This window comes from Hippopotamus amphibius, chromosome 4, assembly GCF_030028045.1.
Source record: "Hippopotamus amphibius kiboko isolate mHipAmp2 chromosome 4, mHipAmp2.hap2, whole genome shotgun sequence".
Lineage (NCBI taxonomy): Eukaryota > Metazoa > Chordata > Mammalia > Artiodactyla > Hippopotamidae > Hippopotamus > Hippopotamus amphibius.
Genome location: NC_080189.1, coordinates 84,398,784 through 84,414,416, shown reverse-complemented (window position 1 = coordinate 84,414,416; position 15,633 = coordinate 84,398,784). Strand labels below are relative to the sequence as shown.

The following is a 15,633-nucleotide window of genomic DNA, read 5'->3' as shown; positions in this document are numbered from 1 at the left end:
CATCCATACTTCAATACTTCAATAAAATATTTATTGAGTACCCATTATATAGTAGGAACTGTTCTTAGAGATGATAATTAAAGCAATAAAAACAAAGAAACCCTCATTGTGGTGAGCTTGAGATTAGGATTCGTATGAAAAGGAGTTGGTATTGTCTATTGATTGTGGGGAAGGTCTGGCCATTAGTATCTCTTACTTTTCTTTTCCCTGTTTTTGTAACTTTCAAGGTTCATGGACACTGCATGTGCAGGCATAACACCAAGGGCTTAAACTGTGAACAGTGCATGGATTTCTACCATGATTTACCTTGGAGACCCGCTGAAGGTCGAAACAGCAATGCCTGTAAAAGTAAGTCTCAGGCAAAGGGACGTTCTGAATCAACTCAGACCCCCGTATCCATTTTCTGAGTAGAGACGCTGTAATAGTACACTGGTCTGCAAAAGGAAGAAAAGTTACTACCCTTTCCCTAGTCTCACCTTGGTACTCCTAGGAAGCCACTATCCAGTCAGTTAAATTAATCACTTCGTATTTAAGCAACACCTATGTGTTTGGTAGATTTAGTAGAAGACAGAGATGCCATCCCTGACGTTGTACGTGTTTTTAAGGCAAGATGACCATGAGGGAACAATGAATGAAAACGATGGCGTGGTGGATCAGGAAGGTCTAAGAGAGATGGAGTACTTGTCAGCCCTGTTTCTGTGCCAGCGCCGCTGCGGCCTGTGGCGTCTCTCCATCCATCCATCCGCCCATCCACCCACCCATCCACCCGTCCCTCCCGATGCTATTCTCTGGGCAGAGGGGTGGTTTGAAACACCAGCACCCTCCCCACCCACACAGTATTCTGATAGACTATCGTCCCTGCGAGGCGTGCCTGCCTCTCCCCCACGGAGGACTGTTCCAGGAGCTCAGGAAACAGTGAGGGCTGGAGTGGTCAAGGTCTTGTTGGTAAGGACAACCAGCTGGCCCTTAACAAATAGTTAGGGTTGTTTAGGTAAAGAGAAGAAAGCGGGGGGACGGTGGAAGGGAGTTCAGATAAGAAGAACACAAAACAGAAGGCTCCAAGGACACTCTCGTGACACTGCAGTGTAATTCATGATTCCGGGCTTTAATTAAACCAGCGTGTCCAGGGCAGGACGACACAGTCCCTCCCTACAGGATGGATAAGGCCAGTGTGTAGAGCCCTGTGAGGCCCCCACTGAGTTAAGCTTCACTGTGAGAAGACAAGAGGAGGCAATGGGAATTGTCGAGCATGAGAGAGAGGTGGTTAAAGCTGGGTTGGACCAAGAGGACTCTGGCAAATGGGCTAGAGGAGGGACAGAAAGACCCGGAAGGCCGGCTAGATGGCTGTTAAGGGTCTGATCAACAGAGCCTGACCTGGTGTGGTGGCGGGAACCGGGAGGAAGGGAATCTGGCCTTCATACCACGTTCCTCAAAGCCAGCACCCCAGACAGGCTTCCCCAGGGACGTATCGCCTAGAAACCCGTCTGGAGTGATGTATTCCCGTCCCACCCCGTGCATGACCAAACTGCATCCTCTGTGCGATGCAGCCTTCCTGTGGGTGAGCCTCCAAGGGGATGTCCCCCAGAGCTTTTCAACTTCTTATAGCCCGTTCTCTTCCAAAGAGGGCAGGTGAGGTTGTTTCATAAAGGTCTCACTCGGAAGGTTTCCAGCATGATTTAGGATGGAAACTGATGTCATAAGCAGATGTGTCCCTTTCACCGCCAGCACCTTCTTATTAATTGAACGTCACCCCCAGTTTCCAAAATGAGCTTCCTTCCTACCAACCCCATCCCCCGCTGTTAAGCAGACTGAAGAGGCATTTCTTGACGTCGGTCTTGTCTCGCAGAGTGTAACTGCAACGAACATTCCAGCTCGTGCCACTTCGACATGGCAGTCTACCTGGCCACTGGCAACGTCAGCGGAGGGGTGTGTGATGACTGCCAGCACAACACAATGGGGCGCAACTGTGAGCAGTGCAAACCGTTTTACTACCAGCACCCGGAGAGGGACGTCCGGGATCCTAATCTCTGTGAACGTACGTGGGGGCAGTCACGGGGCGGGGCGGGGGGGGACCTGTTTAAGTCCCCTTTCAGCTTGAATAGTCTGGTAGTCTCCATCCTTCTCTCAGGGCTCGGACCCAGCCTTATTTTAGCTGCTGTATAGGATGCCGGGGGTGGAATTTACTTAGTAGTCCAGCCTTTTGAGTCTCTTTTTGTGACATTTGGAGGGATAGGGGAACGTATGTGTTTATACGAGCACACACATTGTGTTACCTGGTGCTTCTTATTCTTCCTAGAATGTACCTGTGACCCGGCTGGTTCTCAGAACCGGGGAATCTGTGACAGTTACACGGATTTTTCTGCCGGTCTCATTGCTGGTCAGTGTCGGTGTAAATTACACGTGGAAGGAGAACATTGTGATATCTGCAAAGAAGGCTTCTATGGTTTAAGCCCTGAAGATCCCTTTGGTTGTAAATGTAAGTACATGTGTTCAAAAAGTTTGTGAGTTCTCATGTGCACATAATTCCCATTTTACTTTGCAATTCTTAATCCAGTCAACTACTACAGACTCACTTGGTATGTGTTTCTTTACTTCATTTTATCTTTAATGAAGCTTGTGCTTGCAATCCTCTGGGAACGATTCCTGGTGGGAATCCTTGTGATTCTGAGACTGGTTACTGCTACTGTAAGCGTCTGGTGACAGGACAGCATTGTGACCAGTGTCTGGTAGGTAAATCCTGGTTACGTGGGATGGGTGGTTTGTAAATATGACATTTCAGTAAAGAACGATTTTCACAGTTGTAGGTTCTACCATCACTCTTTTATGTAAATATAAAAGCGACCAGTAGATAATTCACAAAGGAGGAATTGCTAATGAATAATTTTGACCAGACATTCACCGTTGCTGTTAGAATTGTAAAATAAAACCACAGTGAAATACCATTTTTACAGACAAAATTAACAAAAGTTGTTTTTAAAATAGGAATGCTGACTATCAAGTGAGGACATAGTGAAGGGGGGCTAGTCGTGTGCTGCTGGTGGAAATAGAGATTGGTTAATACTTTGCGAAAAGCATTTTGGAGCTGTATATCCGTAGCCTGTAGAAATGTGCATACCCTTTGACCCAGCAATCCCACTTCTGGGAATCTATCATAATGAAATAATCAGAAAATTGGGCAAAGATATATTCACCAGAAGACTCATTGCATCTTTTATTAATCATAGCAAAAGAACTTGGTAGCAACAGTAGGGAAAATAGTTAAGTAAATTTGGGGGTTTCTGTACAGTGTGGTATGTGGTTGCCATTGAAAATGATGATAACATGAGGAAATGCTTATGCTGGTGTGAAAAAAACACAGGATGTGAGTAGTATCTTGATTATGTAGAGGAAAAGTTCATCAAGAAAAACAAAATCTGGAAGGAAAGAGACCAAAAAGTTCACTATAGTGATTCTGTGTGGAGTGATTATGCGAGTCATTTTTTAAAAATTATTTTATATTTTATATCTTTTAAAAATGCTTGGGATTGCTTTCATAATTACTCTGTCACTGCCAGAGTAATTCTAATGAAGAAAACTGGTATGTTAGCTGCTAGCTCATGCTAATTCTTGGATGAAGGCTCTTTTCAGGGCAAAGAAACTGCTCTGATCTGGGGTTACCACATGGGTGTATGCAACCCTCTCTGACCCTAGTGACCCACAGCTCGGGTTCTTTATGCTAGAACACACCTACTCACGCCTTTTGTAGGCTTTCTGCTTTCACAGTGCAAATGAACGTTTGGTGGAACATCCAAAACACGCCGTAACTTGTCTCTTGCTGAGTCTATTATATAATTACAGGAACCCCCCTTTAGATATTTAATCTCTTGTTCTGCAGCCAGAGCACTGGGGCTTAAGCAACGACTTGGATGGATGTCGACCTTGTGACTGTGACCTTGGGGGAGCCTTAAACAATAGGTGAGTGGAGCTGTTCTGACAGTCTCAAGCTCAGTCACCCCCGGGGTCCTCGTGTCCTCTAGGACGAGGGTGATGTTCAGTGTCTCCTAAGAAGATAGGCAGAGTGCATTCACCTTTGATTTGAATGCCTGATAATCACTTTTACCTGTGCTCTCAAGATTTTCAAAGGTTTATTCATTCCAAGAGTTATCTTTGAAGCCTTCTCTTGTCCATATTTCTTGGGTTTTTTGTTTGTTGTATTTTATTTTTTCATATTGCTTTAGTTTTTTGCTTTTTTTTTAATTGAAGTATAGTTTGATGTACAATATCATGTTAGTTTCAGGTGTACAGCACAGCAATTCAGTTATATATGTATATATTTAGTTATATATGTATATTCAGTTATATATGTATATATTCAGTTATATATGTATATATTCAGTTTTATACACATATATATATATATATGTTCTTCAGATTCTCTTCCCTTATAGGTTATTATAAAATATTGAGTATAGTTCCCTGTCCTATATAGTTGGTCCTTGTTGGTTACTGTTTCTTGGTTTTTAATAGTGTTCTTTGTTTGTATTTTATTTTTTGGTATTTTTTTAAATTATGGAAACAATATATGCCCATGGTTTTAAAAAAATTCAAACAATTCAAACAGGCATCCTGCCTTTTTTCCCCACCAAGTTCCATTGCCTTGAAGTGCCACTGTTAACAGTTCCTTGTGTCTCTCTAGAAATTAATAATAGTACTGAGAATACACGTAAAAATGACAATTTTTTCCTCTCATTTCTTTTGAAATAACATGTGAGGTGTTATTTTTTAAACAGACAAGTACAAAAAATATGGTCCATGATTTCCTTTTTAGCTTAACAGACATTTTTATAAATCACAGTAATATATGTATGTACATTACTCTGCAACTTGCTTTTTAATTTAGAGTTTTTTTAATATCAGCATCTATTCATCTACCTCTTTTTTGTGTTCTATCATGTGATAGTGCCATGATTTATTAATTTCTTTCTTTTTCTTTTTTTTGCTTTTTAAAAATGTTGCGGTGACTATCCTTAGTGATAATCTTGATGAACGTTTGTAGACATATCTATAGATTGGGTTTCCAGTGATGGAACTGCTAAGTCAAAATACATGTGCATTTTCTCTTTTGCTAGAGGATGTCAGATTGTTCTTCAGACACATGGTGCTAGTCTCTTTTCCTCCCAGCCAGTTACAAAGTACCTTTTTCCCCACCCCCCACCAGCAGCTGGTATCATCAAAACTTTTATTTTTTGCAAGTCTAAAAGACGGAAAATGGAGTCTCATTTTGATTTGTGTAAAGACTCTTCATTTTCTTCTTCACTGCTTCATTTTTTCCAACTGGCAAGCACATTAATGAAGATTACATACAATAATATTAGTGACTTAAATATGTTGATATTCCTGGAATCGATGAGATGTGATGCTCTCCCCAAAGTGATCAAAATACACATTTTGGCAAGATGTTAAACTTGTGGGAGTTGGATTAATTACCTTTGAGTCAAAGAGAATTTTGGTCTCTGTGTGTTACTGGATCAGATTCAGAACATCTGGTAAAAATAGTGTGAGTGACTGTTGGGAGGATAGACAGATGTTTCCTTGTGGCCCTGAATCTTCCCCGGGAGAACATGCAGAATTCATTGAGCAAGCCTCATGGATTCAAAAATTGACTCTCTTACAAGAAGATTTCCCAACACCATAGTAGTCTGCTTGGGCAGGAATGGGATTTTAGGCAGCAAGAACATGTTCTGTTTGGCCTCTGTATTTGGGTTTGTTCTGTTCCAGATTGTGCAGTAAGCTCGGGACAGCATGTAGCATCCAGAACTCCGGGGTGAATGTCTGTTCTTAGAAAACCTCCAGAGGGGAGGAAGCAACGATAATTCCATAAAAGCGGAAAGAGAGACCAACTGCTCTCTCTGCTAATGAAATCACTTCTCTAACTTTCCTTGGTGACTCCCAGAACGCATGCTGATGCTTCCTTTAGTAATTGATTCCTCAATTCAGAGTTGTCATCACTCTGAAAATCCCTCTCAGTTAGAGGAAAACGGCATACGTGATTCTCCAAGTTATGTCCCAAACTCAGGAATGTCCTGTGTGCCTTTACCCTAAATGGTTTCTGTAAGTACACTCCCTTTCTGCCCCTCCCCCACACACACTTCCTTCCTGTCTCTAAATCCACCCACGCACAGCCCCTGGCCTACCCCTCATCTCTCCTGCAAAAATGTATAAAAACCAGAATGTGCTAGTCAAGAGAGTTTGTGAAACAAAACATTTTAAAGAAGTTTTTTTTTAAATTTTGATTGGAGTATAGTTGATTTACAATGTTGCATTAGTTTCTGCTGTACAGCAAAGTGAATCAGTTATGCATATACCTATGTGAAAAATCTTCACGAAAGCAGATAATTTGCTCTTTCTGGCATGATTGATGACATAGATGCCTTATCTTTTGGCATCATTGGTGGGAGAAAAAAAGAAACTTTCAAGATGCCTCTAGTCTCGTGACTCTTCAGTGTTCTATAGTCATCCTTTTCAAGGTTGTTTTTCTCCACAGGACTTAAAGGGTCCAAAAGAGGTGATGGAGGCTGTCTTCTAAAGCACCAGTTCTTCTAGAATGCTTGGTGCATAACAGATGCTCAGGGTTATACTTGCTGAATGATTGATTTGTTGCAAACACTGATAAATATCTTCCACCTGACAGTATTATGTGTACTTTGCTTTGCCTCGGACACATGTTGAATAAATGTTGACTGAGTGAAAGAATTTGAGAAACAAAAGATTTTTACGGTAAAAAATTAAACATGCCCTCCTTGGGAGAGGCAATCTCTAAATCAACCCCAAACATTCCTTAGTTACTTTGGCCAGGGCCAGATTAAGTGTAAAGTCATGAGGTGGAAAAAGTTTTTAAATGTTTTGTTTAATGAGCTGAATGGCTTTTGGTAGAACAATAAAAGTATAGTAATCCGTGCCTATTGTGTTGACAGCTAGTCTGAACTTGGGAATGTTTTACAGTAAGACCTAATTGATTTAAATAATGTGACTCAGGCCAGGTTAATGACATTTTGCCTAGTAGATAACCTGCTTTAATGAATAAATAAGAGTGGTTGCTAAGTAAATGCTGCTTGCAAATGTATAAAACGTTGAAAAATATAAACAGCTTGACAACATCCTTCCAAGTTATTTCCTCGGTTAAATTTAGCATTTTGGTATCTGGCTTGAAGCCCACCACTTTTTTGAAGACCTCTCCTTTGACTGAAGTCCCCAATCCTCCCTTGTTGTGAAAACACATTACTTCTGCATCTCTGTTAGAGCTCATTCTGCTTTGTGTTATAGCTGTTTATCTTTGAAAGGTCTCTTTGGACAGGGATTGTGTCTTGTCTGTTTTTGCCTCTCCCTTTGTCCCCAGCACAGTGGTAGGTGCTCAGTAAATGAGGAACTGAAATTTATGGTACTCCGAAACCAGAGCAGAAGTTAATAGGTATTTTCATCACTGTATTGAATGACTGGTGTATCTAACCCTTGCTAATTGCTATGGCAGCTGGACATAAAGAGATGATAGAACACAGCTCCTACCTTTTAAGAAAGTACTCTAGTTGTGGGGGAATTGGTGGTGGGGGTTGGTGGGGGGTGGGAAAGTTCCTGGATAAAATACATGGTGCTGACTGCTCATCAGCGTGCAACCAACTCTTATTTGTAATCAGGATTTTGGAGATTTCAGCATTGAACGGAGTAGTGGTCATTATGAGTGGTGCTGTTTATCCTTTAATGTTTTTCTTTTAAATAGATAGTTTATTTAAATAAATAAATTTTATTTATTTAAATGAATTTTATTTATTTAAATAAGTTTATTTATTTATTGGCTATGTTGAGTCTTCGTTGCTGCTGCACGGGCTTTCTTTAGTTGTGGCAAGTGGGGGCTACTCTTCGTTCTGGTGCGCAGGCTTCTCATTGCGGTGGCTTCTCGTTGCAGAACGTGGGCTCTAGGCACATGGGCTTCAGTAGTTGTGGCATGTGGGCTCAGTAGTTGTGGCACATGGGCTTAGTTGCTCCCCAGCATGTGGGATCTTCCCAGACCAGAGATTGAACCTGTGTCCCCTGCATTGGCAGGTGGATTCTTAACCATTGCACCAACAGGGAAGTTTATGTTTTGCTTAATTTCTTAGTAGTAACATTTAGATTGTACAGTATTTTCCCTGTTCATCACTGTTGAAGTGAAAGAGTTTTCCTTCCAATAGTTGCTAATTTCTATATTTATGAGAAATCTGTGTTTTTGAGAAATGATCTTTTTTACAATTTATTTTACTGAAATATAGCTGATTTACAATGTTGTAGTAATTTCTGCTGTCCAGCAAAGTGATTCAGTTATACATCTCTATATGTTCTTTTTCATATTCTTTTCCATTATGGTTTACTACAGGATATTGAAAATAGATCTCTGTGCTATACAGTAGGAACTTGTTTATCCATCCTATATATAATAGTTTGTGTTTGCTCACCCTAAGTACTAATCCATCCCTCCCCCACCTTAGCAACCACAAGTCTGTTGCCTATATCTGAGAGTCTGTTGCTGTTTTGTAGATAAGTTCATTTGTGTCATACTTTAGATTCCACATATAAGTGATGTCATATAATATTTGTCTTTCTCTGTCTGACTTCACTTAGTATGATCATCTCTAGGTCCATCATCCATGTCTCTGCAAATGGCATTATTTTGTTCTTTTTTATGGCTGAGTAGTATTCCATGGTATATATATGTACCACATCTTCTTTATTCATTCATCTGTCGATGGACATTTAGGTTGTTTCCATGTCCTGGCTATTGTAAATAGTGCTGCTGTGAACATAGGGGTGCATGTATCTTTTCAAATTATGGTTTTCTCTGGATGTATACCCAGAAGTGGGATTGCTGCATCATACAGCAACTCTGTTTTTAATTTTCTGAAGGACCTCCATGCTGTTTTCCATAGTGGCTGCACCAATTTACATTCCCACCAATAGTGTAGGAGGGTTCCCTTTTGAGAAATAATCTTGGCCTTTACCCTTTGAGGAAGAAAATAGGGCCTGTATTAGGTTTCTTTTGCTGCTATAACAAATTACTACCACTTAGTGGCCTAAAACAACAAATTTATTATCTTACAGTCCTGTGTGTCAGACACAGTCTCAGGGGACTAAAATCAATATGTTGGGGGTGCTGTGTTTCCACCTGGAGGCTCTGGGGAGACTCTCTGCAGCTCATTTTTGTTGTTGGCAGAATTAAGTTCCTTTTGGTTGTAGGATGTGGTTCCCATTTGCCTGCTGGCTCTCAGCTGAGGGCCGTTCCCAGCTTCTAGAAGCTGTCCACATTCCTGGCCTCTTTCTTTAACCTTCACAGCCAACAATGGTGGGTCAGGTTCTTCTCGTGCCACAGCTCTGACCCACTCCTCTGCTTTCCTCCTCCACTTCTAAGGATTCGTGTGATTCACTTGGGCCCATCTGGGTAACCCAGGATAATCTCTTATCTCAAGGTCCTTAACCTTGACCCCATTAGGAAAGTCCTTTGTGCCGCATGAGGGAATGTATCCACAGATTCCAGGGGTGAGGATGTGGACATCTTTGGGAATTATCATTCTGCCTGCCGCAGGCCCTAATGTATTGTGTTTCACTAGGGTGAGTCAAAAATTATCTGCACTCTGGCTGTAGAATTTACAGAAGTTTTAATATAACCGGAGTGCAGATAATTTTTGACTCACTTTCATATGTCATTCATTATTCTACCTCACTGATCCATTGAATTGCATTTGTATCTAGTTACAGGGAAATTGGTGGGGGGGCGGGGGGGGTGGGACATATAAAATTGTAAAGTGTACCATTCCTGTTAATTTGATTTTTGCTTGAACACAGGAAAGAACAATGACATGTAATAAATCTTTTCTCTTACTCTGGAGGGGGTGGGATTTGAGCTTTGGGGTGAAGGCACAGATGGGATGAGTGTGGTGTGGTCAAGACCTGGTCTGATCTTGACCGTGTCTGCTCACGTTCCTCCATGACCCCTCTTGGGTCCTGTCTTCCTGTCCTCTCATTGCAACCTTCAGGGCTACCTCTGTCCTGGCGTCCCCTCATCTCCTTAGTCAGATGAGCAGTGTCTTCCTCTTACCCATTGTTCTTTGCTCTTAGCTCTGTATGGGCACTTCCTGCAGTTTGATTGGTTGTATGGGTCAATTGCTTTTTCTTTTTTTTTTTTAATAAATTTATTTGTTTTATCTATTTTTGGCTATGTTGGGTCTTTGTTGCTCTGTAGGGGCTTTTTCTCTAGTTGTGGCAAGTGGGGGCTACTCTTTGTTGTGGTGCGTGGGCTTCCCATTGTGGTGGCTTCTCTGGTTGTGGAGCACAGGCTCTAGGCATGCAGGCTGCGGTAATTGTGGCACACAGGCTCAGCAGTTGTGGCTCAAGGGCTAAGAGTGCAGGCTCAGTAGTTGTGGCACAGGGGCTTAGTTGCTCCATGGCATGTGGGATCTTCCCGGACCAGGGATTGAACCTGTGTCCCCTGCATTGGCTGGAGGATTCTTAACCACTGTGCCACCAGGGAAGCCCCAGGTCAATTGCTTTATTGTTTATCTCCCCAGTTAGATTGGAAGTTCTTTAGGACAGGGACTTTTTTCCCCCCCATTTTTCTTTCTCCGTATCATTTTGCTGGAAATAATGGACTTAACAAGGAAGAAAGGATTGGTTCAGAAGAGATTTGACAGGGACTTCCCTGGCGATCCAGTGGTTAAGACTCCACACTTCCACTGCAGAGGGCACGGGCTTGATCCCTGGTTGGGGAGGTAAGATCCCGCATGCCATGCGGTGCAGGAAAAAAAAAAAAAAGAGTTGACAATGGACTAAAATGGAGAGCATTGACATCAGGAAGCACAGCTGCCAGGGCCAATATTTGCTTAGTAAATATTTGTGGAAGAGTATGAGGAGTGTGGCTCAGCTAAAGCCAAGGGCAGGCACCAGAAAGAGAAGTGGTTGTTTTCCGAGGACGGGTTATAGAGGCTGCTGGAAACCAGGCAGAGGCACCATGACTTGATAAAAGAAGAAACAATTGTGGGTTTTTGTGGAGTGATGAAGGCGGGGCTATGGGAAAATTGGTTTGGCCGTGTAGATGGATGGACTGGGCAGGGGAGAGAGAGGAGCTGGCGAGATCAGCTCAGGAGCTGGCTAGAGTAACAGATGTAGAACAATGACATATGGGACTACGGTTGCCGCCTTGACAATGAGAGAAAACGGCTGAGTTGAGAACCGTCTTGAAATAACACGTGTTATATTGAGGATAAAGGAAAGGGAAGATTACATCTCACCTACGTCAGAGGAATTTTTTAAATTGGAGTATAATTGATTTACAGTGTTGTGTTAATTTCTGCTGTATAGCAAAGTGATTCAGTTAGACATGTATATATATATACATTCTTTTTCATATTCTTTAGCATTATGGTTTATCACAGGATACTGAATATAGTGCCCTGTGCTCTACAGTAGGACCTTGTTGTCTGTCCATTCTATATATACTAGTTTGCATCTGCTAAGCCCAAATACCCAATCCCTCCCTCCCCCACCCCCTCCCTCTTGGCAACCATACGTCTGTTCTACATCAGAGGAATTTTAAATCTGCTGACAGAAATAGCAGAGCTGAAGATAAGTCAGTGCATGAGGTAGCGAGCAGTTTGGGACAGGATGCATTAGAGGTGAGAGCTGGGCAAACCCAGGAAATGTCCCATTCATGGCTGGAGGGGTACAAGCAGAGAACAGTTTTGAGTAAGAACTAAGAGCTGTAGGTGAGGACCACCTGCATGGGGGCAGGCAGAGCCCCAAGAATGAGGTCACCAAAGGAACAAGTGTTGAATGGGAGCCACGCCTACCGGCGACAAGAGTTCAAGTGTGCGGACGCAGGCATGTGGCTGCAGGGCGGACAGGAGGGGATTTCCCCTCACAGGCTCAGGTTCTTGGGTGTGTGCTTTCCTCAATGGAATTGTGCTGCAGGGAAAAGCGTATTGGGAGTCTGCCCACTGTCTCTACCCTGGCCTTCATTTGCTTGTTCACTAGTAATGGATGGCATTGGGAAGAATCTGGGTGTTTTCTTCTTTGGTGGTTCATGTTGGAGACATTGGTTCCCTCAGTAAACCTCTGCTGGGGAGGAAAGAAGGATTTTCTTTCGTCCATATGATGTCAGGTCTGATGCCTGAATTTTGGAAAATGGCTTTTGGTGGATTAGCTTTAAAGAGGGCTAGGTCCTAATTGGAACAAGCTTTCCTCCTCTGGGAATTGGCTACAGGATATTGAGTATTCTTAACCCTGTAGGATAAAAACTACTTACATGACATACAGGAAGAAGACTTCACCTTGACCATGACAGGGCTATCTGCAGTGTTTTTAATAAACCTCTGAGTGTGCAGTCTTCCTGTGAATTGTAACTTGCCTTAAATGTTTGGCTTAAAATGAACTTTGGGATGAGAAAGAAAAAATGAACTCTGGGAATAGGTTTAAAGTAAACAGTTCCAAATCACATCTTGATTTTAATGAAGTAAAAATGGATGCATATAATTCAGGGTTTTTTTTCCTTTTTTTCTTATTGAAGTATAGTTGATTTACATTGTTTCAGGTGTACAGCAGAGTGATTCCATTATACATATATATGTTCTTTTTCAGATTCTTTTCTATTATAGCTTATTACAAGATATTGAATGTAGTTCCCTGTGCTCTACAGTAGGTCCTTGGTTATCTATTTTATATATAGTAGTGCATATGTTAATCTCAAATTCCTAATTTCTCCCTGCCCCTCCCCTTCCCTCTTTGTTAGCCATAAGTTTGTTTTGCATGTAATTCAGTTTTACCTTGTACACAAAATCCTGATTCCAAGGAAAAAGACAGATAGACAAGAACATAGAACAAAATGAATACGTTATCGTTGAGGCCTTTATTACCTAAAATAATGACTGATAACGCACAAGCATTATTTACAGTAAATCTCCTATTTTTCTTTTTTTCTATGCAGAATCCCTATCCTTCATGCATGTATTTGTTCAACCAATGTTTGGGTGCGTCTGTGTGCAGAGCGCTGGGCCAGGCGCCGTTTGCAGAGAAGGGATAGAGGGGTGGGTGGGGTGGCAACCGTGGTGAATCAGGCACAGTCCAGGCCTTCAAGGAGGTTACAGTCAGCTCAGGGGTTAAGTAGGTCTGTCAGTAGCTGCACAAGAGAGAAAGTGGTAGACATCTTAACCACACAGGTAGCGAACAGCTGGGGCCTCGGAAAGCACCGTTGGAGAACAGCAGAGGGCGGGACCAAACAAGCCTTCACGAAGGGATGACCGTTGAACAGTCATGCCAGTGTGCAGACACAGTGCCTCAGCTTTCATGAGCGCCGACTGCATGATCGGCTCGGCTGTTGATGTGGCGAATACACTGGTTCTCCTGCAAGGAGGCGGTGGCAGGAAGGAGAAGGTGGTGCCTTCTATGGGATGGGGAGTGATGGTCAGGAGACACCACAGCAGGAGGGATTTGTGAGCTGAATCTCGAGAGAAGGATGGGTAGATCTTTGCTGGGTAGATAAGGGAGCGGGACATTCCAGGCTGCAGGAACAATACAAGCCGAGGGAAGGGGTCATGAATCCCCCAGTGCACTGGAGGGACTCTTAAGTAGTTCAGTGTGGTTGAAGAGGCAAGCGGAGGGGTGAGGCTAGAAACGAGGTAGAGAAGGATCAGATGGTGGGGGCCTGGTGCACCTCCCCGAGGCCAGCGTGCCGGGAGGTGATACAGCGAGTGCCTCTCAGAAAGGTCATTCGGGCAGCTCTAGGGGAGGGTGAGAGTTCAGGTTGGGAAATTGGAAGACTCGCAATAAGGATACCAATTAGAAGCCTGCAACTGCTTTTTACTGTGAACAAGAGAGAGAAGAAAGGCATAGCCTAGCCGGTGGAAAGCAGGGAGAGAGACACAAAATGCTAGGAGGGGAAATCATAGAATTTGGTTCCTGACTGGCTATGAAGAAGGAATCTAGAGAATAACTTTTGATTTCTCATGTGGTCGACTCGGTGGTGGTGTCTTCTCCCATGGGAGGGATGCCCTCTAGGATCTGTGGTTAACCTCTGGGACTGCTAAATTGGAGCTATCCTGGAAGTTGTATATTTGGGTGTGAGGCCCAGGAAAGGGGTTGCAGTTGGAAATAAGGCGAACGACATAAGATATCAAAGCAAGAACATAGGTGATATCTACAGAAAACCCCAGCATGGCGCAGGTAGAGCACAGTGAAGAGAAAGCAGGGAGATAAAACCAAGAGACCAGGTCACAGAGAGCTTTCAATCTCGGCGTTTGGGATTCATCTGTAGGCAGTGTTTTTTCCATGTACTTATATTATGAAGGAAGTAAGAAAACCCTACCTTAGTGTTTCACCTCATTTACTGTTTAGTGGGAAACGCAGGTCTGCGTCCAGTGGGTTCTTTGATGAACGTGGTGAGCACGGCTGGCCGGCTCTGCTTCCTTTCCAGTTGCTCTGCGGAGTCGGGCCAGTGCGTGTGCCGACCCCACATGATCGGACGTCAGTGCGACGAAGTGGAATCTGGTTACTACTTCACCACCTTGGATCACTACATCTACGAAGCAGAAGAAGCCAACTTTGGGCCTGTAAGTAAGGGGGTGCTTGCCCGGTGGCTATAGCAGAGTGTGGGGGGGCAGTAATGGCCTGTGACCATGTAAGAAGCACCTTGTCAGTGAGCACCAAGTGAGGATCAGGACCAGGCCTTCTCAAGAACAGTCACATTTAAAGCTAAGTAAATCCATAACTCAGAAAGAGACTTTAGAACATTCACTAATGAGGCTTTTGGTGCTTTGGGGGCGAGCACGTTGTGTTTTTTCTTCCATTCTTCTCTCTGCTGATGCTCCAAAGTTATTGAGCTGGTATAGTAAATACTTAGGATATTGCTTCAATTGTCTATGGATATGTAACAAGCCATCCCAAAAGTTTGTGGCTTAAAACATATGTCTGGCACGCAGCTGGGATGGCGGAAACAGCTGGAGGCTGGCTGGGCGCTGTTCCCCGAGCAGCTGTCTCGAGCTTCCTCACAGCGTGGAGGAGTCAGGAGACTTCTTACATGGCATCTGGCTTCCAGGAAGGAGGAAACAGAAACTGCCAGGTCTTTTAAGGTCTGGGCTGAGAAGTCCCAGGATGTCATTTTCTTACATTTGGCTGGTCGCAAGTTACAAGGCCAGACCAGATTTGAGGGCCGGGGAACATAGTCCCACCTCTTGAGGAGTAAAGCCGCGCACACACACACACACATCACAGGCAATGAAGGACTTCATCTTTGGGGGTAACTAACAACAGGTACTGTATGTAATCCTGTGAACGAACTCAAATTGATCCATTCTCAGTCTCAGTGACAATCAGAACTCACTCATCAGTAGTGAACACTCATGATTGTATCGTTTCCTCACTTGCACTTCGAGTTTGAAACAGACGGCAATGAGAATGACAGAAATACATCCATTAGATATCAGGCTAGCCTTATAGAAATCTGGGACATACCCGGTCACTCGTAGGCTTGCTCGTAACAGTATTTGGGGTGTTCTCTTTCCTTTCTTCACGCTCATTTCCCTGGTTATATCATAGAAGGTATATCCTAAGCCTTAAGTCCCATCTCCAATGTCCCAGGAC

The 15,633-nt window shown here is 43.2% G+C and overlaps 1 protein-coding gene across 1 annotated transcript in view; it reads left to right on the top strand.

Moving 5' to 3' along the window:
- The window catches only part of LAMB1 (laminin subunit beta 1), a 73,294-nt gene that overhangs the window by 21,478 nt on the left and 36,183 nt on the right, over nt 1-15,633 (top strand). The window contains exons 9-14 of the mRNA XM_057730310.1: nt 228-348; nt 1,847-2,035; nt 2,297-2,476; nt 2,614-2,726; nt 3,875-3,954; nt 14,468-14,603. Coding sequence (XP_057586293.1) covers nt 228-348; nt 1,847-2,035; nt 2,297-2,476; nt 2,614-2,726; nt 3,875-3,954; nt 14,468-14,603 — 819 coding nt within the window. The remainder of the gene's footprint in view (nt 1-227; nt 349-1,846; nt 2,036-2,296; nt 2,477-2,613; nt 2,727-3,874; nt 3,955-14,467; nt 14,604-15,633) is intronic.